The sequence below is a fragment of the Pteropus alecto genome, unplaced genomic scaffold, assembly GCF_000325575.1.
Source record: "Pteropus alecto unplaced genomic scaffold, ASM32557v1 scaffold66, whole genome shotgun sequence".
NCBI lineage: Eukaryota > Metazoa > Chordata > Mammalia > Chiroptera > Pteropodidae > Pteropus > Pteropus alecto.
The window spans coordinates 204,549-229,040 of NW_006438869.1; the positions used below are offsets into that span (position 1 = coordinate 204,549).

General features: G+C 48.2%; 1 protein-coding gene and 1 long non-coding RNA gene across 2 annotated transcripts in view; one reads left to right on the forward strand and one right to left on the reverse strand.

The window, feature by feature from the left end:
- The window catches only part of SEMA5A (semaphorin 5A), a 411,791-nt gene that overhangs the window by 112,438 nt on the left and 274,861 nt on the right, over positions 1–24,492 (reverse strand). The window contains 3 exon segments of the mRNA XM_006915860.3: positions 722–926; positions 7,874–8,009; positions 12,492–12,777. Of these exon segments, the coding sequence (XP_006915922.1) occupies positions 722–926; positions 7,874–8,009; positions 12,492–12,777 (627 nt within the window).
- On the forward strand, positions 10,158–18,128 carry LOC112482997. The gene is made up of 3 exons (XR_003047464.1): positions 10,158–10,627; positions 11,640–11,805; positions 18,085–18,128. It is a non-coding gene; the product is annotated as an uncharacterized LOC112482997 (long non-coding RNA).

Below are 24,492 nucleotides of genomic sequence, written 5' to 3' on the forward strand. Positions count from 1 at the left end.
CCCCCCCCGCTTCCTGCCTGTTCTTCCTGGTCATCCCAGCGACCCAACTTCAGTGGCCTCCATCGGAACTCTGATGGTCACACCTCTGTCCTGACCTCGCCTGACCACACGGGGGCACCAACCACAGCTGACCACTCCTGCCTCTGGCACCTTCTCTGTTCCCTCCTCACGCAAGGCCAGCTCTTAACTTCTCAATCAGCTCCCAGTTTAAATGTCACCTCCTGGGAGAAGCCAAGTGTCACCGGCCAAGTGCAGGAGCTTCGCTGGCTCCCGTGACCACATCGCCCGATTCACCTCCACTGTATAAGCTTGTCATCACCTCGCCATGTTTCCCTAGGGGCTGGTTTATTATCTGCTGTCCCCATTAGGATAATATTTCAGCCGGCAATGTCCTCAAACAAATTCTGTTGTCTTAAACTATCCAAATTAAACTTGCCAAGAAAAGCTTTCCTTTACAAGAAGTTAAGATAAGGAAGAATAGTTAAGAAAACAAGATATTGTTTTTCCAATTAAAATTATGACTAATGTAGTGCAAAAAGGGAATGAAATTACAATTTCCCACAAGAAGCACAGAGGGTGAGGAAGGGCGAGGGAGCATCGTGTGTCTTGCTGCTCGTGAGGAAGGAAGACCCAGACTTGACGTGGAAATCGCACGCTTAGAATTTAAAACGCGAACTCAGGAGCCGGTAGCAAACCCCTCGGGGGAGGAGCGAGCTCCTACCTGTGGCCAGGTAGATGGTGTGGACGAGCGCGTCCCTGCCCTGCACCACGTCGACGGCCACGTGGGAAAAGCGGCTGTCGTCCTCCATGAAGGCGGGCACTGTGGTCACCGGCTGCGCCACCTCGTGCATCAGAATGAACTTCTGAGCGTCCTGTAGGTTTCGCTCCGTCAGGTTCACGTACAGGCCTTGGTCCACCGTGCCGCACTGTGGGGGAGAACAGGCTGTTACTGGAACTGGCCCTTGGTCGCCTGCTGATGCTGGCCACCCAGCCGGGGGCTGACTGGGAAACTGGATGGCTGAAGCGAGCAACCTGCCGGCTTCTCCTCCCCCAAGTCCCCTTCCTCCAAACCCTCTCATTTTAGATATCGACTCATAGGATTTGGGGAGTCTCTCGACTCCATCATAAATGGATGATCAGAAATGAAAAAGAATAAATAAAGTAGAAATCACTGCTGACTTTAATTTGAACAGCATATGCACAAAACCTCGTCATCACCTGTTGAGTCACTTGGGAGCAGTCTGGCTAAATGCATACTATCATATCTGCTTGATAAATCAGGTAAATTGAAAACACAGCAATCGAATACATCATACAGACTTATAGATTTTTTGTTGAAGCAGTAGGTCCATAAGCAAGATATGGAGTCCATGGAGATAGAATTAGGCCATTTTAATCTGCAAATTATGTAATATTATCCTAATATCGTTCTCATGGGCTACAAAAACAATATGCTGGCTTATTGATTTGTGCTCATATTCCAAGATAAAGAAACAAAAAAAAATTGTTTAGAATCTAGAAAGAGAAATAACGTGGTGAATTTGAAAAACGAGGGGAGAGAACATGGTAAAGGAAGAAAGTAGAAAGAAGGGAAGAAAAGAAATTTTCAGACTGAGGAAATATATAAAGATGAATCTGGGATATTCAGAGAGCGGGGGGCGGGGGGGGCGGGGAACGACCTGGAAATTGCTGAGAATTAAATTCAGAGCTACGTCTGAAGGAGCTGGGGGGTGTTATGTAGCGTGGTTTTGGACAAGGATGAGATAGGAAGAGGGGTAAGAAAGAAAGCGAAGCTTTCCTGGGACAGAGCACAGAATCATTAAAAAAACTGCCACCAACCGTCTTCATTTCTTTCACAAACTTTAAGTCCTGATACCAATAAAGGCTGAGCCGCAGCAGAACTTCACACAAGTGGGTTTGATGGGAATTAGTTTCGCTGGCCGTACCATCCGAAACCGCTGTTATAACATGTCATTTCTAATACTTGGTTTTATACCAGGTTAGAGGTGCAAAGTATAAGATAGAAACTGCTTTTTAAAAACAGATGATATTTTTGTAGCACTTGACAAAATACCCTACACGCCATAAAAATGAAAGGCCGATTGTAGAACTAGAGAATCATGGAGTGAAATGGATTTTGAGTCGGGTCCAATGCTTGGTTGAATGTCACATGCTGGCAGGGACCACCCCCTGTGCCCGGTGATGGGGCCACATTCGGTCAGGCGAGGCACCGCCTCCCAGTGTCTGTCTCAGTAGCAGAGTGAAGCTCTTACTCTCACTGACTCGATCTTAATTCTAGCCTGCATTTTTCCCATGGCCTTCGGGCTAATAGTTCCTGCTCTACACCTGCTAATTATTAGAGGACATTCTGCTTGAGGCTTGAGGTTTTGGAGAAACAGCCCCCAGCAGGAAGGTGCCACTCATGAAGAGATGGAGAAATATGTACAAAATAGTGACCGATTAGCAAGATCTGCAGGAGCCTCAGGACCTGACTCAGATCAGCGGGGTCAGGGGTCAAAGGCTGGGAACAAAGAGATTTGGAGATTTTGCACTCTTCCTTGGACCCTGTTGGTTCCCAGATGTATGTGGCTGTCACTCATCTCTTGCCCCTCCCATTTCCTCTTCCCTTGCCATGAAAGAAGCCTGGATTCTGGGCTCTCTTAAGATAGATTTGAGGAACCTCTAAGGCCCCCATCTCCACGACTGGGTCCCTTCTCGATCAATAAACCTTTCCTTTCCCCAAACTCTGACGTTTGAATACTGGCCTTTTGAAGCTTCAGGCACACGAATTTTTGGACCGGTAACATCTCTGCCTACAAAATGGTTAGAGAAAGAAAGCGCTCACTCTGCTCACGTCGCAGGGCTGCGTGAGCCAGCTGGGATAACAGTGGAGAGCATTTGTAAGTTAATTGCAAGTGTTTGTAAATGCCAAGGCAGGAGACGCTGTGCCTGGCACAGACGAGCCATTCGGCGGATGATAAACGGTCACTGCGTTCGCCTAGTCGCAGGACAGCAAGTCTGCGGTGCACCAAGCAGCAGCGGTCAGAGGGGAATGAATGAATGAATGAATGAATGAATGAGGGAAGGGAGAAATCAATGGTGAATGCGCTAGTAGTTAGCGCTGGGGCGGGGGGCTGTGCCAGGAGATTTTATCTAATTATCATATTTAACAGTGATCCTGGAGGACGGGAACGCTGGCTGTTAACCAACCAGTTCCAAGACTAATGGCAGCTCTACCTGACTTGGCCTGACATCTACACAGGTGTGTTCTGGTTCTGGGCGTGACTTCGCGTCGAGCAGTTTACTCTCCCTGGAATCAGTGGCGGGCAGTACTTCAGCACGGGTGGCCATCGGCTATCGGCCTGCCGGGTGGCGTTTGGCACATGGGTTTTGTTTTGACTGCACAGTGTTTTCTTTTTAAAAAAAACCGGCATCATAGAAATCTGGAGACCTAGACTTGAGGACCCCTCGCTTCACTTGCGGAATCTGGGAGCCCAGGAGGCTGCAGAGGGCTGCAGCTGCGGAGCAGGACCACCGAGCACCCCATGGTTTTCCTCCTGGACCCCGAGTCTTATTAAGTCATCCACTTGTGACGTCGTGATTTATCATAAGAAAATTAACCTTGGTCTTCCTGTTGGCTAAAACCCTTGGGATGTCCCAAAGGGTGACAGATAACGGCGTGAAAGCACCTAAGTTGAGGGGCTGGTTGCCAGAGGCACCCATCACGTGACTGGAGGGCTGCAACTTTCAGTCCCACTGCCCTCTGAGGAGGAGAGAGGGGCTGGAGCTCGGTTCCAATCACCAATGGCCAGTGATTTCATCCACCAAACCCATGGAACGAAACCTTCATTACATAAAAACCCCGAATGATGACTTTCGGAGAGGTTCGGGAGACTTCCTGGTTGGTGGACACGTGGAGGTGCCGGAGAGTGATGTGCTCGGCGAGATCGTGGACGCTCCTCACCCTGTCCCTGCTCCTCGCCCCGTGCGTCCCCTTCACCTGGCTGCCCCTGAGTCACGTCCTTTTATAAGGAACCAGGAATCTAGTAAGTGAAACGTTTCTTTGAGTTCCGACAGGCCAGAGCAAGGTCGACGACCCTGTGACTGTCATCTGAAGAAGGGGGTGGGGTGCATGAGGCTTTCACCCGTGGGGTCTGATGCTATCTCCAGGTAAACGGTGTCAGAATGGAGGTGAACGGTCGGACACCCAGATGGCGTGGGAGGATTGCGGGGAGGTACGGGGGAAATGCCCACACACTGGAACTGGGTGACAAAGTCATTAGCCAAAAACTGCTTTTGATCTACACTCTACCATGTGTTGGTTTCCTTTTCCAGCCTATAATGACTATCTCACTCAAGGATTCTTTTTCAAATATTTTGGAAGCTATTTAAATTTATGGCATATATTTATTGGATCATAAGTAACCCACTTAGCTCTCTAATGAGCTGCACATTCTCTAGTTATGCCTTGTAGATTGGGTTTCTCCGGTGTCTCTGTGACACCCTGGGGACTCTGTGCAAGAGGAAAACACTAAAAATGGTAAAAACAGAGTTACTGTCCTCAATGTAGGTGGCTTGCAACCTACATCGGTTGTCTTATTAACACCTCTGAACGTAATAAGGTTGATAATTCTAATTTCTTAATACCATAATACTAGCATTTTTTGTTATCTGTTTCAAGGACAACAGATCCATACTCATCCCAGCTCGCGGGCACTTGGTGGGCAAGTCCACGCTCACCTAGCCTCGGGCCGAGGATGCGGGTTTTCACGGCGCTCCGTTCTCCTGTCTTGCTGCAAACATGCATCTGTATCGAAGGATCCTGAGGACACGGCCACGTACCTACACGTGGTCCTCCAGCGAAGGCCTCTTCACCTGCTGGACTGCGGTCGAGGGTCAATAGCCCATTTAGGCTCCATCATTTCCGACTGGCCGGACCGAGCAGACAATCCCAGAGTGTGTCGCACCTCAGCTGTGCTCCTGGGTTGGGATGACGTTTTTCTTGGGGGACTGCAGCCTCTGACAGGGCAGAAGTCTACAGCGCCACCCACAGTGCTTTCCAGATGGTGACTGATAAATAGTTTTTGTTGTTTAGTTCTTGTTTTCAACTAGGATGTCTGTATGAAATCTTCAAGATTATGGGCTGTTCTCCTAACCCATTCTTCTTCCTGAACCTGAATCACGTTTCTGCTCCTCTCGTGAATTAGCTACTTCTAACAGATAAGTGCTGCATAAAATTCCAAACGTCAAATGTTCCAAAATGTTATTCTCGTAGGCAAACAAGAATAAAAAAAAAAATCGAATCACTTCTCACTCTTGGTTATTGCAAACGCAGGCCCCTTATACATACATGACTAGTGGACGGATCCTTCGTCACAACGTACCCCACTGCATGCCAGCCTAGATGGCTGCAAACGCAGGCCCCTTATACATGACTAGTGGACGGATCCTTAGTCACAACGTACCCCACTGCATGCCAGCCTAGATGGCCCCGCGGATGAATGTCAGTAAGGACGCCTGTGCTAGTATGTTCATCCAACACGGTGAACCAAAAGAAAACTCTTGGTACGTATGTGTACTAGGCATTACACAAAGAATCACCATAATCTATAACCTTAGTCCCTGCAGATTTTAAACTCCACACAAAAAAGACAAGGTCAGCTGAGCGACAGCCCATTTCTGCATGCTTCGTTTATTACTCTGCAAGGACCTACGCCCATCGGATAAACGTGAGTGAGCCCTTCCGTGTGACACTGGCGTTATAAACCCAGATGCCTGTGGAAATGAGGGGATTTGCTGTGTGGTACAAATCCAAACAAAGGGGCTGAACATTACCCGTAGCCTAGAGGCGGTAAGGCATCCAGGGTTCCTTAAGGTGCCGTTCATTGTGAAGCCTTTTGCGATGAAGGCTTGGTAGCATCGAGACATAAGAAGAGCACTAGAAACACGGCGAGCAACGCTGTTAATTTTTTTCAGCCTTTGGGATTTTTAAAAGGGCCTTCTTATACAGTTACATTTCATCCCAACATCTGGGAACAGGTGGGGTTCAGATGCAGAGACCCAACAAAGGGACCAAGAGTCAATCAATGTTCAGTTAATAATTACATAAACTATAAAGAACATACGTCATCAGAAAGAGCGACCCTGCATTTTTGGCCCCCGCTAAACTGTCAGCTCGCCTGACTCAACCGATAAATGGTCCCCGATAAATGGTCATCTTCATCATGTGCGTTACATAGTAAACAATGTGTGTTAATTGCTATGTTACCAAAATTTCTTCCTAAAGTTTCCTCTGCATTTGTATCTCTCCTTCCTCATTTTATGGATGAAAATATGAGATGGAATAGGCTAAGTAATTTTCCCTATAAAGCAGTAAACGGCAAAAGAGGATGCGTAAACCACCCATCTTATTTCCAATCCTATGCTCTTTAAAAAATTAAAAAAACAAAAAAACTCTTTTAAAACAATTAGAATTGAATGGGCTCCCCGAAGTTCAAGTGTAAAATAACGGAACTTCTCCACACCTCCAGTTTTCTCAAAAGCCAGAGGTTTTCCATGTTGGATGATACACCAACCAGAATCTGGGGACCTCGACACAGGTCTGGGTCTGGCATCGGTCAGTTAGGGTCACTAATGGTCCTTTAGTCTGAAGAGGTTGGGCTTTGCATCTGGGGACTAGCTTAGTCATTAATCCCCAATGTCCTTGGCCAGATTGTCTGCCCTGAGGCCAACGCCCTTCTCTGTCTGTGGGAAAAGTTGTTCCAGACCTCAGCCCTGCCACTGCATCTGACATGACCCACGTGAAGCGCCGAGCACCGGGTCTGGACCTGGTGGCCCTAAACACGACACCCACAAGGATGGTGATGATCTTGTGAGAAGAGAGGCCCTCCAGGGAAGCCTGCTGTCATGGACCGAATGTCTGCATCTCCCCCAAATTCTTCTGTTGAAGCCCTAAGCCTCAGTGTGGCTGTATGTGGAGAGGGGACCCTAAGGACGTGATTAAGGGTGAATGAGGCCATAAGCGAGGGACCTTGGTCCCGGAGGCTCAGTGTCTCTCCCAGCACCCTGAGGAAAGGCTACATGAGAACGCAACGAGAAGGCAGCCGTCTGCCAGCTAGGGAGAGAGCTCTCGCCGGAAACAGAATCGGCCAGAACCTGAATCCTGGACGTGAGAAAATAAATGTCTTTCGTTCAAGCCATCCAGGCTGTGGTGCTTTGTGGTGACAGCCAAGCAGACTCACACACCTGCTGACCCACCAGACAGGAGTGAATCGCTCATCTCTTTATCACCCGGCTTCCTCTGCGCGTTGGTTGATGGGAGTGAATGACGGGCAGAGCCCTTCGTGGCTCGCATGTCCTGTACTTTTGTGATTTATGAATGAACGGCCTCCATCTGCTCCTCTTCCCTCCCGGCTGCCCAGCACAGCCTGTTTACCCCGATCGGAAATCTCGCCACATTCGCCAATTAGAGCCCTAATTCTGTTTGTGTGTCTCCACTGCTCTGTGCCCTGGACCCATTCATCCCAGCATCGTTCATTAGGGACCAGAGCTTCTGGGGACGCAGACTCCGCCATCATTAGCACTAATTGAAGCCTGGATGCCCAACCTGCTGCATTATGCTCGCCTTTTCCAGTCCAGCCTTAGGCGTCACAGCTGACAAAAGGCGCTTTGTGGTCTGGGCCCCTCAGATGACAAAAGGCCTGTGTCTATTCACATGCGCCAAGCCGAGTGTGGGACCGTCCACCAGGGTCCCAGGGGCTCAAAGCTGCCCGTGTAGGCACTGGGGCTGAAACGGCCCCACCCCGACGCCACGAGCTGTCTGCATCTTTCGGGGGGGATGATGACAGAGCGCCCCTCTGCCCCCTGGAATTACCTGGAAGTTGGGGTTGGGGTTGGGGTACGGCAGCCAGGCGGAGCGCGAGTTCTCCTGGAGTTTGAAGGGCCCGTTGAAGGCCTGCGAGATGGCGCTCAGGTTGAAGACGCACACGGCGGAGGCGGCGATGCTGTTCCTGGGGGGCGGGGGAGAAAGAAGGAGGGTCAGAGCCCAAGGCGACCGCTGCCCCCCCACAGCCCCCGCCACCTAGCAGAGCCTCTGGGGCTGACGGGGGCAGCGAACGGTGCGCCCTGTGGCCACTCCGTGGAGGACACGCCTTCAGCTCAGACACAGGGGTAACGGCGGCCACGGCGCTCGTCATCCTCCAGATGGGGCCGATTCGCTCAGCCACAGCCCGAGCGACAAAGGATTTGGAAGAACTGTCTGTTACGCCTCTTACACTCTGGAGGGGATAAACTCTCTGCGGCACTGGCGGCCGAGCGGGGCTCCCTCCCCCGCTGCCCTGGCTCCTTTAGGGGACGGTGGCACAGGCTGCCGCTCCTTTTTGCATCCCCAGATGCACGGGCTTATCTGTAAACCTTTAAAAAGTAATCGACTAAAGGCGTTTTGCAAAAAGCGCCTGTCAGAGACTCTTCATATGCATACATATAAGTTTAAAAACGGCAAGAGGGAAAATTTGAGATGGCGTTGACATGGGAATCCTGACGCCGTTATCTGGAATCCGAGCTCTGCAGAGACAGTCGCAAGTGCCAGCTTCGCAGGGGCTCAGTGCCCGCTGGTTAAGCGCAGAAACAAACGAACAAATGTATATACAATAAATCTGCGTTTTGCGCTCAGCTTTGGTTTCAAGTTCTCACGTTAATGCTCTCAGCCGATGAACATCCATTCGTCAATTGTTTTTTCTGAGTCAAAGGAGATACCTGCCTTACGCTTGGTTTATTTGACAAACACGGACCAGGTGCTACGCGCCATTCTAGAGGCTTTACAGATTCCAATTCACTTAGTCTCCCTGAGGTGAGGGACAGTCCCTGATAAGGACACTGGGGCCCAGAGAGGCCAAGGCACCTGCCCAAAGCCACCCAGCTACTAAGTGGGGGAGCTGACCTTGAATGCCAGGCGGTGCGGCTCCAGAGACCAGGGCTTTGAACTCTTTGCTAGAGCTCTGCATGAACAGTGTTCAGACCACCCCCTTGGGAAGCGGGGAGCCTGAGGGCGGGGACACGGCTTCCTTAGAAGGGCCAGCAGGGGAGGGGAGTGGTGGGAAGCACTCCCGCCCCCACTGCGGGCGACGCAGTAATAGACGATGGACGCTAAGTATGAACCTCTGCGTGTAGCCGCCTTTCCTCTTTCTCACGTTACCCTCGGAAAAGAAGGACGTGAGAAGTCAGAAAGGGTAGCTGGGCTCGAGGAAGAAGAAGAGAGCAAAGGCCAGACGCACAGGAGGGAGTCCCCAAGGGACCAGGCGAGGCCACCTCGGGCTTGGCGGTGACCGTTGGGGGTGCTAATAATCATAAGAACAGGCCCTGAGCGAAGCCCTTGACAGGGGTCATCTTATTTCTCACAGGGAACCTATAGACTCTGAGACCACCTGATTTCACAGACAGACAAGCACAGTCACATGGAGTTCGCTTAAGCAGTCACAGGCTGAGGGGCAGTAAAGCAGGAGCCGCACCTGCTTTGCACAGGGCACTAGAGTTCACGCCCGTGACCCCATTGCCGCGCCCCTTCTGCTTCCCGCTGCACCCCACTTCTCAGTTCACTGGGCTCACCCGCCCAGATGCAGGATGGTCTGGGTGTCTGAGGTCGGCCGGGAGCACCCCTGGGTGCCCCAGAGGCAGCCAGTCTGAGCATCCCTGATGGGTGTTGGGGATACTTCTTCCCAACCTCTGGTGAGCAGAGTACCACTGGTGCAACACACACACGCACACACACGCCCACACACGCGTGTGCACACACGCGCATGCATACGCACACGCACGCACACACACACACACACATCCTCCTGTGCTTCCTCTGCCATTTCATTCTCTGTGATCTCAGAGGTGTGGAGAGCAAGGGCACCGTGACCATGGAGGTCCCCCCACCCCGCACCCCGTCCTTCCCAGGCTGGGCCCGCCCACTTTCCCCTCCACGGCCCCATAGGCGGGGGTGAGGGGGGCGGCCCTGACCAGGTCCAGTACCCTAAGCCCATTTGGTGACCAGTCCTTCCACCACGGACTGCAACCAGGTCTCTATCAGCAACCACAGTCATAACGTGACCTTTTTTTTTAATGTTCCACTTTATTTCTTAACTTGTTCGGAGCCCAGGCAGGTAAGTGGTAGGTCCTCCTCAGTGAGCTCTTAATCTATTGGAACTACTGGGGAAAAAGCAGACATACTCTCCTGGCTCTTCCTCTCCCAAGGAGAAAAGAGAAATCAGAAGCTTCTCCCTCCGCCCCCACAGTTTGCTGTCCGTGAGCCAACATTCCCACATGTCTGCTACAACGAAAGCAAAACCTTCAAAGTCTGTGGCAGTCACGTGTCACGTCCTGCAGTCCGCGGGGCTGAGAAAACCACACGGTCCCAGGGACAGAAGGACTTAGAAGAGTCATCTTTATCCCCGGTCCCCAGTGCTAAGAGACCTTGAAAAACACACAGAGGCAAACCAAAACTGTGAGCAAAAGCACCAGAAAGTTAGCCACAGCGTTTTACGGGCAGCGAATTCAGAGACAGGAAGGAACCGGCTGCCTCAGACCGTCATTTTCTTTGTCTGGAGTGAGACTTGTCAAGAATATGGTCACCTTTCGAGAGAGGGTAAGGTCGCGGCTGAGATGAGCGGGAGGACAGGTGGGACAGACTGCGAGACGAGAGGTGGATGTACCGGAGAGTTTTTCCCCAGACCCAGGGAGAGGAAATAGTCTGCAGAAAGGGAAAGGTCGTCTCAGGGCAGATGCTGCACGTTGGGTGATTTTTCTAACACGATGAGTGTTTACAACACAAAACGAATAGTCTGCAATAGTCTGAACCTTATTTTGGGGAGTCTCTAAATTGACCATTCACCATCTTGGAATGGCCCACAAACAGTGCTTATATAACTTTTTAAATTGTTCATTTTTGCCCAGAGCCAGGGGGAATGAACAGCTAAGTAAGCCAAGCTCCCATTGTGTGTAAAATTGATGTCAACTGAGCAACGGAACATTTATCTTGTGCAGCCTACACTATTTCTTAAATAAGGTTTTGGAAAGCAAATCAACTTCAGAAACTATAAATTGATTTTTTTTAAAAAAAAAAAAAAGAAAAAAGAAACTTATCAAGGAAGGAAAATAACCTCTGGGGTTGGAAACCCGATTCACAGTACAGACGGTCACGGTGGGGGCTGGGGAGGTGGGGAGCCATCCATTTTCATCTTATTTTTCTAACTTCATGCCGGAAAGAAGACTCTTCATGGAGTAAATGTTATTATCCAGCAAATGTTAACACTTAAACTCAGTAGCAGAAAGACTGGAAAGGAAAGACCAAGAGGGAAGGGAGATGCAGATGAAGTAACTCTAGAAACGCAGTTCACGGGCTGGCTTCCGAGGAAGGAGAGAAGAGAAAGCTAAAAATACTTAGAAGCAGAGCAGACACCATAGGGCGATCAACTCTCAATTCACCCAGGGCCTAGAGGTTCCTTGGATGCAGGGCTGTCCCCAGCTCTAAAACTAGGACAATCCCAGACAAACTTGGAGGGTCGGTCTTTCCACTTCATTTATCGGCACCTTCGGCCCATCCTGATTCAGACTCTTTATCTTGGATACGAATATTTGGCTTTTGTCTATTCTCTTAGGTCACCAGATTAGAGATTTCGAAGGTGATGCTATCAGAATCCACCCTGCGGAATCATCATTATCACTGTCCATGTGGAGGGAAGCAGAGCTCAGTTTCAGTGTCAATGGGATCTGTGATTCCTGGGGCTGGGTGTGATCTTGCTGAGTCTTATCACAGCAGAGCAGGTAAGAAGGGAAAATACGCATGGGTCATGAGACACTCCACCAGGTTACGGTGAATGAAAGATCAGAAAACTTCATATGCTTTACCTAGTCCAAATTGTGTCAGTTCTGAAGCTCGAATTACCTCCCCGTATGAGAAAAAAAAATGCTATTTTTTTCCAAAAAAAATTTAAAAGCATAGCCATCATTTTAGAACTGCCTGCATAGGTTAGCCATTTTCTAGAACAATGCTTGAAAATGCAGCTATGGGAAAGCGAAAACGTGCATTTCACTTATGAGCAGGAGTTCAGGCAAGAGTTACATCCTCTCAAAGGTCAGATTTCCCAGACAGCACTGCTTTCATTATGCACAAATGTATAACCTGCATATAGGAAAAAAATACACCTAATATGACCAGGATCTTGGAAAGTGCCTAGAACACACTAGCAAATGAGAAAGGAAACATTTACGGTAGAATAATTTGACGATTAAAATCTTTTGATTTGTTCTATGGTCCTAAGACCAGTCTCAGAAATCACAGATCTTTGCATATCATTTAATTCATACTCAATACGATTTTTTGGCTGTTCGCCCGGTTAAATGAGAAAGATTTCTTTTAAAGCAACTTGGAAACCACAAAGGTCAAACAACAGTGGACTCGTTCAGAATGAGCAGAAGAGCAGGGAAAGCAATCGCGTCCAGCTACGTACACGTTGGTGGTGAAGACGCCGTAGATCAAGTCCAGCTCGGGCAGGAAGAACGTGCTCTGCAGCTCGTTGTAGTAGAAGGGGACCTCGCCCGGGCGGGAGCAGTTCAGCCGAGCCTTCATGAAGGTGGTCCAGGTGTCCTCCAGCAGGAAGCGCCCCCCGATGTCGTTCTTGCAGACCCGGGCGGCTCTGGAGAAGACGGTTTTCCCACAGTCATGCTCCACGGCGTTCTCTCGGAAAAAGAAGTAGGTGAAATTGCCGATGTCGTAGGATGACACGAAGTTGGGCTCTGGAAACAACGGGAAAGAAGACAAGTCTCAACATCCGTGTGATGCTTCTTTACGTCTTGCCTGCTCGGTACCTCTTCCCAGGAGGCTAGGTTTTGTACAGACATCTTACAGGCGATGGAGGCCCTCTGAGCACTTAATGGTCTGTGCTGCTGAGGCCGACTCGGTACACAAGATCTGAGTGACAGGAAATCACCAGCATGATTTCACAGGAGAGCCTCCTGAATCAAAACATCAGGTTAACATGACATCGACGCCATCGGGAAAAGGCAGCGAGGATTTGCAAGACACTTTAAGGCGATACCCATTACTTTATCTGTATATTGCTACATACCTTTCAGAGAGAGAGAGAGAGAGTGAGAAAATAAGATTTAAAAGATGCAATGTGATTCAGAATATAAGAATTTAAGAGTCTCGTGTCCTATCATTTATGTACAAAACAACAAAATTCTTTCATTTTACTTACATACATATGTATGACATATAACTTATGTGCTTTCATTAAGGACTTTAAAATGTTTTCATTTGTGAAAACTGAAAACAAATTGAAACTGTGAGGTTAGTGTCCTAAATTAGCTTTAGCAAACCTTGTTACTATGGTGACCATGTAACCAAGGATTAACTCTTATTTTTTTTTTTTCTGGGTTGTCGGGGAATCCACTTAGAGAAAGGAAATGTCCTGAGATGGAGTCATTAGCCTGCACATCTTTGGTCTCATTATTAGCTAAAAAATAGGGATTGAAAAATGCCAAAAGTATGGTAAAACCTTTAATCACCAAGCTCATGAGAAATTAGGAATTACATAGATTGTCAACAGAATTTTAGGTACAGGCTTGTAAGTGTTACCTTTATAACTTGCTGTCTGAACCATCGATAATAGAAGTCATGCCCTTTCAGACACAGATAAGCCCTAATGTTTACCTCTAAAAACTCTATAACCAGCTTTGATTCTTACTATTTTCTCGATTGCTAAGGGCTTTTTATTCAATCAGCAAGTTCCTAAATTTTATAGTGCAATAAGGATAATGTAGCAATAACCTTTGGTGTTCGAAATTAATGAAGGACACACAATTATATCCATGAGAACACATTTCAGGGACAATTAGTTTTGGGGGTGGGGGGGCATTCAATTGGCCTTGTACTTTGCCAGATCCTATCTGAATGCACTTAATATTGGCGGGACGACTGAAATCTGTGTGGCCACGAGATGACCCATTCACGTTAAGAGTAAGACACACAGCAGGCTGACCTAAGATCTAAAATGTAGACACTGATTCAGAGGATGACATGAGGTTGACAGTGGACACTTTACTATTCTGTCCAGAAAGACTATTACTGGTTTTTAATCAACACATATAGTCAATGGTGCCACGAAATATTTCAATTTAATTCAACATCCCATTCTAAAAATATAACAAATATCCTAAATTGTACATTAAAGGTGCTTCTCTCTTCCATCCATGATATTGGTCTTAAGTCATTTTGACAACCTCAAGGAATACAATGAGAATTTGCTAAGGAACGATTTTAATTTATAAACTGCCAAGCATACTATTAGATTACTGTGACTTTAACTTGAAATGGGTATTTAAAAACACCAAACCCTGGATTGTGTTAAAATGGATGAGATGGAAAGTAGATATATTTAGGGGTACAGCACGCTTTGATACCCTGGAGAGATGCCCACAAAACAGGAGGCCACATATCTCTGACCTCTTTTGGAACACAAAGAAAACTTTGGGGGGGGGAGGGGCGGATTTTCGAATCTGTGTTCACTACGAGTCTCCAAAAGAGAATCATTTGCTGCAGCAGGCCCCAAAGCCAAGATTTGGAACAATTACAAAACTGCATTTGAGTTCTAAAGAACATATTCACCTGTATGTTCCATTTTTAAAGAGAAGGCTCAATCATTTCAGAATAGGCCCTGCACCAAATTCATATAACCAGGCTACAGTCTGATCATTGTGCTGAAAGCAAATAAAAACCACCAGCAGCAGCAATCACAGCAAAAAGAACAACAAACTACCTTACCTTAAACGGAGAAAGCTAAGAAAGAAGGTGCAGGACCAGGTGTGTCTTGCTGGGGTCCAGGGTCGCCAGCACATGTGGATGAGGTGTGAGGCACAGTCCACGGGATTTATCAAATGCCCTCACAAACACCTACTTCTGCTACTAACTTGGGGACAAACAGCACGAAAACCACACAGCAAACATCTCTGGTATGTAGGAAATCTTGAGCAGGAAAACGAGAAGCTACAAAGGTAAAAAGCTCTGTCATGGTTTCTTCCAGCTCAAGGGTGGGTCTATAATTTAAAATACCTACAGAGTGCTAATGCCGCCATGCCTGGCTCTGCGCCCGGCCCAGTGCTTCACGTCCACATGCTCTTTAAACACAAGAATCATAGAGGCAGGTGCTGTCATTCTTCCCATTCCGTGGATGAAGACACCAACGCCTAGTGGTTTAATAATCTGCCTAAGTTCGCACAACAAGCGGCAGGGACGGAGATGAGGTTTCTGCCCCGAATCCAGACGGTCCGCCCTTAGAGCCTGTACATGCACCATCACGCCACACCGAAAAATGTAACGGGCTGCACAGAAGCAGGGGTCAGGGAGAGAATTTGGAAAGCAAAGGATCGAGATGAGGAAGATTTCAGAAGCAACTGGAAGGGAAGACTAATGCCCAGATGAAACCTGACCCTGCAGCTCTTGGAGCTACCAGGAAGGACACCGAAAGAAGGAAAAGCAGGAGGAAGAGGCCAACAACCCAAAAGCTTCTAAAACGAGCAAACTGCTGGGAAGCGGCTGCCCCGACCCCAGATGTGGTGTTTCAAGTGGTGCCCACCACAGCCTGAGTGCCTGCACCTGACTGTTAGGGCATCTATCCCAGGCCCACTGTCTACGCCACTGAATCGTTTCGCACAGATGTCTCACACAAAGGGGATACTGAATAATGTCAAGTAGGTTGGTCCGCAGCTCCCCCTTTGCCGAGAACCACTCTGAAACAGCCTTATGATAGAGATGCTCAAATACATCTTCCTAGTGTGGGTGGCGTCTGCTGCATTTTCATTCCCTGCACTTTGCAGGACACTTAGTCAGGGAGCGAAGCCACATTTGAAGCACATCCCGCCGCCCTGCAGTGGTCCTTCAGGACGCTGTTGGGTCCCTGATCGTGAGACCTGAGGCGTAGTCAGGAAGCTCCATTTCTTGGAAAGCTGAGCCTTTTGAAACTCAGCCAGCATTCTGTTCCTTTTCCAAAGACAGCCAAAAAAAAAAAAAAAAAGCAGCAATAATTGTTGAACAGACAGCCAAATATCTCTTGCATTTATAGCCATAAATCTGGAGGAAGGGGATGTTTAATTCTCACCAGGCAAGATAATAAGATGCATATTGTTTCTCTTTCATTATTCAAGTTTTGTTTCCGGTTAAAATGAAATTCGCCGTAAAGTAGCATCTGTCACTCCAGAATGAACTGAACGAGACATAAATCGGGCATCGCCGCCTTGTCTACAGTGAACGTGAGCATGTGCGAGAGAGACGTGAGGGGTCCTTTAGTCCTCAATATTATTGGAGCCACAAAAGAATGGACGGAATGGAAGGAATGGAAGGTGTGCTGCTAATTCAAAATAAAAGAGGACATGACTCCACGTCAGGTTGTGATGAGCACATGCGTGAAGACGCTGTCTTTCTCGTGCTTGTTAAACATGCTGAGTTACAGATTACAGTGTTCTACAAAATCCGTCACGTTTTAGGAAGACTCACGTCTCATGATATAAGAACTTTGATTTTACACCTTTGCTGACACAACCGTGGCCAAGCAGATGGGAGGATTGAGAATAGACTCACAACATAAGTGAGCGTGAATCAGGAGAGGAATAAAGAAATCGACGCTTTTGAGAAGACTTTGACCTTGCACAACCAGATGATGGACATCCAGACGCATGCTCTTGTTCTATACTCTTCCCCTGCCAGTGCCTGCGCATCAGCCTGGGGTGCGCCATGACCAACTGCACGGCGGACCAGGCAGCTGACAGGCTGTTGACACAGACATATTTGTCTACATTGAAAGGAACGGATATTGAAGACAAAACGGAATTCCGACGTTCCTACTCTACATAAAACTCACTAGACTTGAAATGCATCGTTAATTCTTTCGCGAACAAAGGCCATCTTGCAATATGCTTTCCGAAGGCGTGGAGCCCATGTAGGCTGTGGCTCCGGCTACCTCAGCCCGAAGCCCTGGGCTAGACCACCGACTTCTGGAAAGCTCCTTCACCCTTACGATGATTCAGGGCATGAAACACCTACTTTGTTGTAAGGATTAAAGAGACTAGTACAGAGTAAAAATCCTAATGAATGGTGGCTCTCATTATTATTTCATTATTTACTCTTGATTTCCTTTCTAATAATTTATATCTAGTAGAACTTCACATGATGATTACGAAGGATCGAACATGCAGATATCAAGCTTAAAGGTGATCAGGATTTGAGAAACAAAAATACAGCCATGCTGACTTTCTAAAACAGCAAGCTCTTCCACAAAAGGAAAGAGCTTATGGAAACTACCTTGAGACATGACACGCCGCAACCCAGAGATCTTCTGACGCTTAATTTGTTAAGAGTCAGTCGCTATTAAAACCATTCCCATATTTATTCCCAGATTTCAGACTCTCTCTTCTTGTGCATTATTTTCCTTGTCACGACTATCTGAATACGTGCTGCAGAGGCTGCCAGAATGAACCTAATTCATCTAGGTATTGGTTACGAGGGGAAAATTAAACTAAAAGTGAAGGTACAGTGTGTTTAAAAGCCACTGATGTACTAAAGTTCTTTCTCTAAGATTTCCAGTGGAAAATAGATGATAGATAGATAGATAGATAGACAGACAGATTAGAGATAGTCAATAGACACGTGTGTGTCACATACATACGTATAGTATTGAGGTGTATGTATATATGGCTCGATACTTCCACCTACTGGCTGTGTGAACTTGGTCGGGTTATGAACGGCATAGATTCTCAGTTTCCTCTGTTTTCAGGATGGCAGTAACAACACCCAACACGCAGTATCACTGTGAGAGTCAAAGGCGACACATGCCAGGCACTGGGCACTTGATTGCTATTCATCAAAGTTTAGACCACTATTTATCTAAATATATAGAATGATACATGTGAAAAATAAATGCATACATTAATAATAAATGCATAAATTAATAATAAACATATAATAATAAACATATATGTAAATATATAAATTAATAGAAACACACACATTGATAAACATTTCATTGGTCTGTGTTTTTTTCCCAGCAGATCTGGAACCATACAGGGTGGAGGGGCCGTGTGACAGAGGGAGCCTTCAGTGCCAGCCAGAGGGCCCCTCCATCACCAGGAACTGGCTGGCCACTTACCGGGCACTGGGTTTTCCTGGTAAAAGACAGACAGAGCCCGGGCCCTCAAGGTCAGTGTGAGGAGACACACAAAACGAGGCTAAAAGGAGTCACAATGATAATGAGGATGGTCAGGGCCAACGGCCGCCAGGTGACCTCGAGACTCAGAAAGGGGAGAGGCGAGGGCGAGTACGCGTTTGGGAATGGGCCACCAGGCCCAGAGCAGGGAGAGGGCAGCCTGAGAGAAGATGGTAGGGTGTCTGGGCGTGGATCCCCGGGGCAGGAGGTACAAGGCCAGGCCAGCCACCCACAGCGAGGAGCTGAGTTTCCACTGGCACTGGAGAGACACTAAGGAGCTTTGAAGAAAAGCTCATGACCCAAATTCCCGTGTGTGTACTGGTCAGGTCAGGGTGGGGGGTGGGGGTGCCACCAAGCATGTCCCTCGTGGTCACTGACACAGACGAGTCAGCCTTGGATCCCGGTCCTTCTCACACTGAGCACGTGGCAGGAAGAAAGCAGTTGCTAACACACTCGCAGCAGGAAGAGGAACAGGGTCCCAGCGAACGCGAGTCCTTCCTCTCCCAGGGGAATATGCCCTCTTGAAAATGCGTCATTCACGTGGCTTTGTGGATTCAAGTAGCAGCAACCTGTACCACGGAGACAGGAGCTGTCTCTTCCTGATCGAGGATATCCGCCTCTGCGTTGGCCCACCATGCTCACCTAGAATTCTCCCTCACCATGCACGTAGGAGCTTCATTAATTGGCTATTTGTCTAAACGTTCCAGCTTGAAGTGACAAAGATGCCCTTGTCCAGTCGGCTCTCTCACTCTGGTCCAAGCACAAAGCCTCTGGCAGCCTTTCTATTCTTCTGGAAGATTCTACCAAATCACACCTTCCTTGGCTCGATCAGTTGTAAGTAATTTCGTGACTATGTGCTTCTAAACATTTTCAAAACAGGAAGTTTTCGTTTACCATGTTCGTTTTTTCCTGATTATATTTTAAACGTATAGGTTCATTTCATCTAAGAATTTTAATAATTTAACCTGCAGAAGTGTAAATCAAAACTGAGATTTTAATTAGACTATTAACTTGAATTCACAGATCTTAGGACTATTTTCATGCCTATAAAGTATTTTTAAAGATCAAGAGGAAAACATGTAAGATTTAATTGAAAGATGACGTTGGGCTTGGCATCCTGTAGTTAGAATAAGTAAGCATGTATGGTTTCTTGGTCTTCATTAAGATGATCTGGACAAGGGCACGAACTCAAAATACAGAGCGAACTATCCCATATGTAGCAGAGAATGGAAAACTGTGAGTTCATTCACGAAGAAAACAGAAAAGTCTAATAGAATAATCTGGAGACAAATTGACTGAAACGCATAGAACTGGATATCTTATCAACATATGACAGTAGCATTTATGGCTCAAACTGGAGCGTTTAGGGGAGAGAAAGTGAGCAATGTTAGTATTCATCCCAGGATGTCAGGAGTGGCCCAGAACTGTCACAGGAAGCTGCTTCTGATCTCTACACAATGGACACTGAACCAATTTCTTGAGTGGTTACTGTATAAAATATTAGTCAATTTCCACCCAATGTATTGTACTCTTTATAATGATGCATAAAAATAAATTCGTGTGAATTTATTTTTTTGGATGCAGGTCTCCATAGGATTTAGTGTATACAGTTGGTGCCCTTGGCTTCCTGATATCTTGGTGAAGGATGGAAGGGCTCATTCATCTGTTGTTTTGAAAGGTGCAAACCGGAAGTCCGAATGACTCAGTGTAAGTCCAGAGCCTTAGTCACAAGACTGAGGTGATGCCGAGGCTCCCCGACTTTCAGGCACTCAGGTTTCCGTGAGCGAGCCAGAGCACAACACTATTTTTGAAGAGCACCCCAAGAATTGGCTTCTTTGTGTCACGCCAAACTTTTGTGCCCATAAAGGGTTGTATTAAATTACCTCCAAAGGCTCTTCTGTGTTGGGTTTAATAAACTTAATTCATTCTATCTCTTCTTGCAAGCTTTTATAAGAAAACACTCTCAACCATTTCCAAAGTCCCCACATCCCTCTTCCTGTCAGCTTGGGCATAAAAATGTAGATACCAGAGAAAAGGTGGAGGCAGGTTAGGATGTCAGTGTTTCCTAGGATGTCGACTCAACGAAGCAATGCTGAGAGTACTTGGGGGGATGCGAGCTCTGGATTGGGACCTATTTTCAAATCCTAGCTCAGGTGTGCATCAGCTGGGTGGCCCTGGTCCAGGTGGCTGATCCTTCTGACTTCGCATTGCCCATCTATGAAACAGGACCATGGCGTCTCCCTTGGAAGGCTGTGTGGATCACAGATGACATGTATATGGTGTCTCCCATCCACCTGGTAAGTTATAAACAGCCATGTGACTCTCCCTTGCACCTAGAGTAATAACCAGAGGTAACATAGTTCCCTGCAGGTACACGGACAGGCAGATGACATGCAGGGAGGCTATTGACTGAAAATCTTTTCTGACCCTACGAAGAAAATCAGGTTTGGCTTAGAACACAATTTCTAAAACGCATCTGTCCCACACAAGATGGACAACCTGCCCAGTGCCCTCAGGGGCTGGATGAAGCCTGGGGCACATGTCACAGGATTCGCTCGGCATGCTGTAAGGCCAGCTCTCATCACCCAGCGGGTTAAACCTCCATGAGTCAGGTGTCAGCCCACCTGTTCACAATGACACCGCGTTCTAAGCATCTCCCCAGGTGCTTGTTTGGTAAAATGCCAAACTAGATCGCTGACTAAGCAGTCCTGATTTCTGCTTTTTTTACTGACCTTCTTTGACTTGATAAAGACTTTAGTTTTCCTACCCGAACATCGTGCATTCCCAGGCCGTACTTGTCTTTATTTTGCTTGTTCTGTGAACTCGGCTTTCATTTATGAATCTCCTGCCTTAACAAATGTCATCTGTCCAGGCAGCACTAGCACAGATGACCCATAGCTCCAGCACTGTGTAGACTCTGCCAGTCACTGTCCCCAGGACGGAGCCCAGCAGCGTCTCCCAGCCTGGCTATGCCTGGACCCCCAAGGGGTGGGACCTGCTCCCAGGGAGAAGCATGGAGCTCCACAAAGCCCATCCTCACGATTAGCAGAAACAGTTTCTCCTGGAGGTAAGCATGGAGGGGATTTTCTCCCTCCGAGCAAATTCTCTTTAATCATTAGTAGCTGAATCATTGTATTTTAAAGACCTCAGAGAGTCCATTTAACGTGTGGGTAACATCGTTAAAGTATTTCAAACCAAGAGAGCTTGAGATTGCTAGACACAGAGTTTTCTTAATGACAAACATAATAGCTCGTAAGAACTGATATTATTAGAAATGAGAACGCTTGCAGATTTCAAGTGACCTTGCCTCCCCACGGGGTCACGGCTGGAGTCTCGGAAAACGGAGGTCATCAGGACAGCCCAGCAGATAAGCAACCCTTTCCTCCAGCGAAGAAAACACACAGGTCACCGAGCGCTAAGGGGGTGACACCCATGTCTGTGTCTGCACTGAGCCAGCAGAGCTAATTTATGAACCAGTTTTTCCAAGTTCCTACTGAGTTCTTAGTCTATGTACAAGCCGGCGGTTCCTGCGGAGCCCGCAAACTCAGTGTGCACACTATTAATTTGGAAATGTCTTTTTCCCCCCTTTTTCATGAGTTTATTGTTTCCCCAATTTGATGGCCAATTTCTTGAAGGCAAGTTTTACAGCTTCTCTATTTTAAGCATCGGCCATTAAGCATTTATTATCCTGTCTTACAGTAATCATTTAATAAGGGTTATTAACAGTTAGTATTTTAATGCATTAAAGCTGTTAAGGTATTTCTCTAAACACATAAATTTGTTTTAAGAGTGATTTTGGCACAGGGGAAAAATCCAATTTTAAAACTGATATTCATTACCAAACACATAACTCACTGTTTCACATTCCTGCAGATCATTATCCAATCGATCGTATTGCCTTTTATAACCGACTGAACAAATAATGGCTGAAAACTGGAGTCCGAATGAGTCGGCAAAAGGAAAATTTTTAAATGTCTGGACCTGAATCAGTTTCAAACACATGAATCTATTTTTTCTTATTTTAATTCCGGGTTATAACTAATACAGCAGGCTCCCTTCACTTAACATCATTCATGTTTCTGCTTCTTGTGAAGTATGCTCTTCTCCTACGGAGACTCGAGCACTAAGTCAGATGCTGAGCAAAGATGCCACACACATAATCCCTGCCTTCAAGGAATTCGTAAACACGTGGGGGAAACAGGGAAGAAACTATTCATCTGTTAACTCATTTCTTCAAAAAATATGTATTGGGTGGACAAAACACATAAGCTCAGACACTCATTCAAATGGATGGGAAGAGACAATGTGCTAAAGAACATCACAGCAAAGGATCAAACTTGAATGTGATAAGCGGGATCGAGAGAGCTGGGTGGGACAGGGTGTGATTTCAAACCAAGGTATCAGGTGAGGTCCTATGGAGAAAGGCATTTGAGCCAAGGCTGGAAGGAGCTCAAGCAGCAAGCCAGGTACCCTATCTGGGGAAAGGGCTTTGCACATAGAACACAAGATGACCAACCACCGTCCGTGGGCCAAATCCTACCTGCTGGCTATAAATAAAGTTTTATGAGCACGCAGCCATGTGGTCACATGTGCGTTGGCGATGGCTGCTTTCACGCTACGATGGCAGGCTTGAAAAGCTGCCATGGAGACCATGTGGACTGCAAATCCTCAAACATGTACTGTCTGGCCTGCTGCAGAAAAAGTCTGCTGGTCCCTGGGAGGGAGGGAAGGGCCGCGGCACGGGCAGCATTTAAGGCTGATGCAGACGGAACAAGGAGGCTGCTGAGTGAGGACAGAGGTGGTGGAGGTGAGGGGAAGGCGGGGAGGGGGGGCTTTGGTTTTCTCTGCAGGGAAATGGGGACTCTGGTGGTTTCGGGGAGGGAGGAGAACCAGGAGCTCTAGCATCGTGGGGTAAGCACGACCGTGCACAAGGCCGAGACCCAAATGAGTCTGGGGGAAACTCAAGCTCCGGCTGAAGTAAGGAAGAGCCAGAACGCGGGGGCAGCACAGACCAAGGAAAGTGACGACAGCATCAACCCCAGATGCACAGACACACGGCGAGAAAGGCAGGACGCGCCCAGAAACGGCCTGCTTCTCCTGGAAGAGCTTCCGGGGCGCACCTGGGGGAGGTAGCAGGATTCGGGGCTGGAAAAGCGGGCGGAGCCCACCACGCAGGCCGGGAAAGAGAAGGAGCTAAACCGAGGAAGCGGCCCGAGCCCGCCCTGCTTGCTCTCCCCACTCAGCCTTCGCCGACAGCGGACGGTGCGGCCCACCCCGGGTCACGTGGCCCAGGTGCAGCGGAGCAGGTGCTCACAGCCACAGTGCTGGTGGCGTAATGAGAAATCGTACCCGGAACTCTGGAACTAGACCCGAAGGACTCAGCTGGGATTTTGAGCAAGGCGGATCGCCGGGACGGTATCAGGTATCTACGCTGGTCTCCGGGAGGAGCGGTGGGAAGACGAGAGGCTTGGTCGGTCCTCCCTCGGAGCTCCCTGTGTCCTGGCAAAGCCAATGCCGCCACTCGCCTGAAGATTAGCCCTGAAGTGCTGGGGGTCCGGAGTTGCCGACAACCCACGACGAGCTCTGTGTCCACGTCCTAAGTCCCGGAGGGGCATTCTTGGTGCCTGGCGCTTCTCCGAGCATCGCTGCGCGTTTCTGCGAAGCCTTCGCTGCAGTCTTGGAGGGAGCGATTCAGACAGAGAGCGATTCGGCCAGAGGACACGCGATTCAGCCAGAGGACACGCGCTCCAGAACGCCGCCGAGGAGAGAGGCTCCCCTTCCCCAGAGGCCAAGGGCGGCAGGGATGCACGGCGGGTAGAGAGCAGAGTTTTACGCGAACGTGCTGTCCGCCCCAGCGCTCTGACGAGCAGGAGGAAGAAAGGCGCCGGCCGGGTCTGTCGCGGGCACAGAAGACACACAGCCGGGCGGCCCTGACCTCGCTGGAAACAAGAAGGCAGCACCGCGTGCCGGGAAAGAGCACCACGCAGCCGGCAGGGAGACCAGGGCGGCCAGAGGGTCGACCAGCAGCACCGGCAGAGGCTTCAGCTCATCATCAGAAAACAGGATGCTGCAGCTTAAGGCCTCAGTATCTGCGTGTTCCTTGATCAGGGTGCTGTTCTTACAGGTTGAATTCCATCCATCCAAAACGTATGCTGAAGTCCAAACCCTCAGTACTTACACATGTGGAAATAGGGGCACTGCAGACATAAGGAGTTAATACGAGGTCCTACTGGGGTAAGGTAGGCCCCTGAGC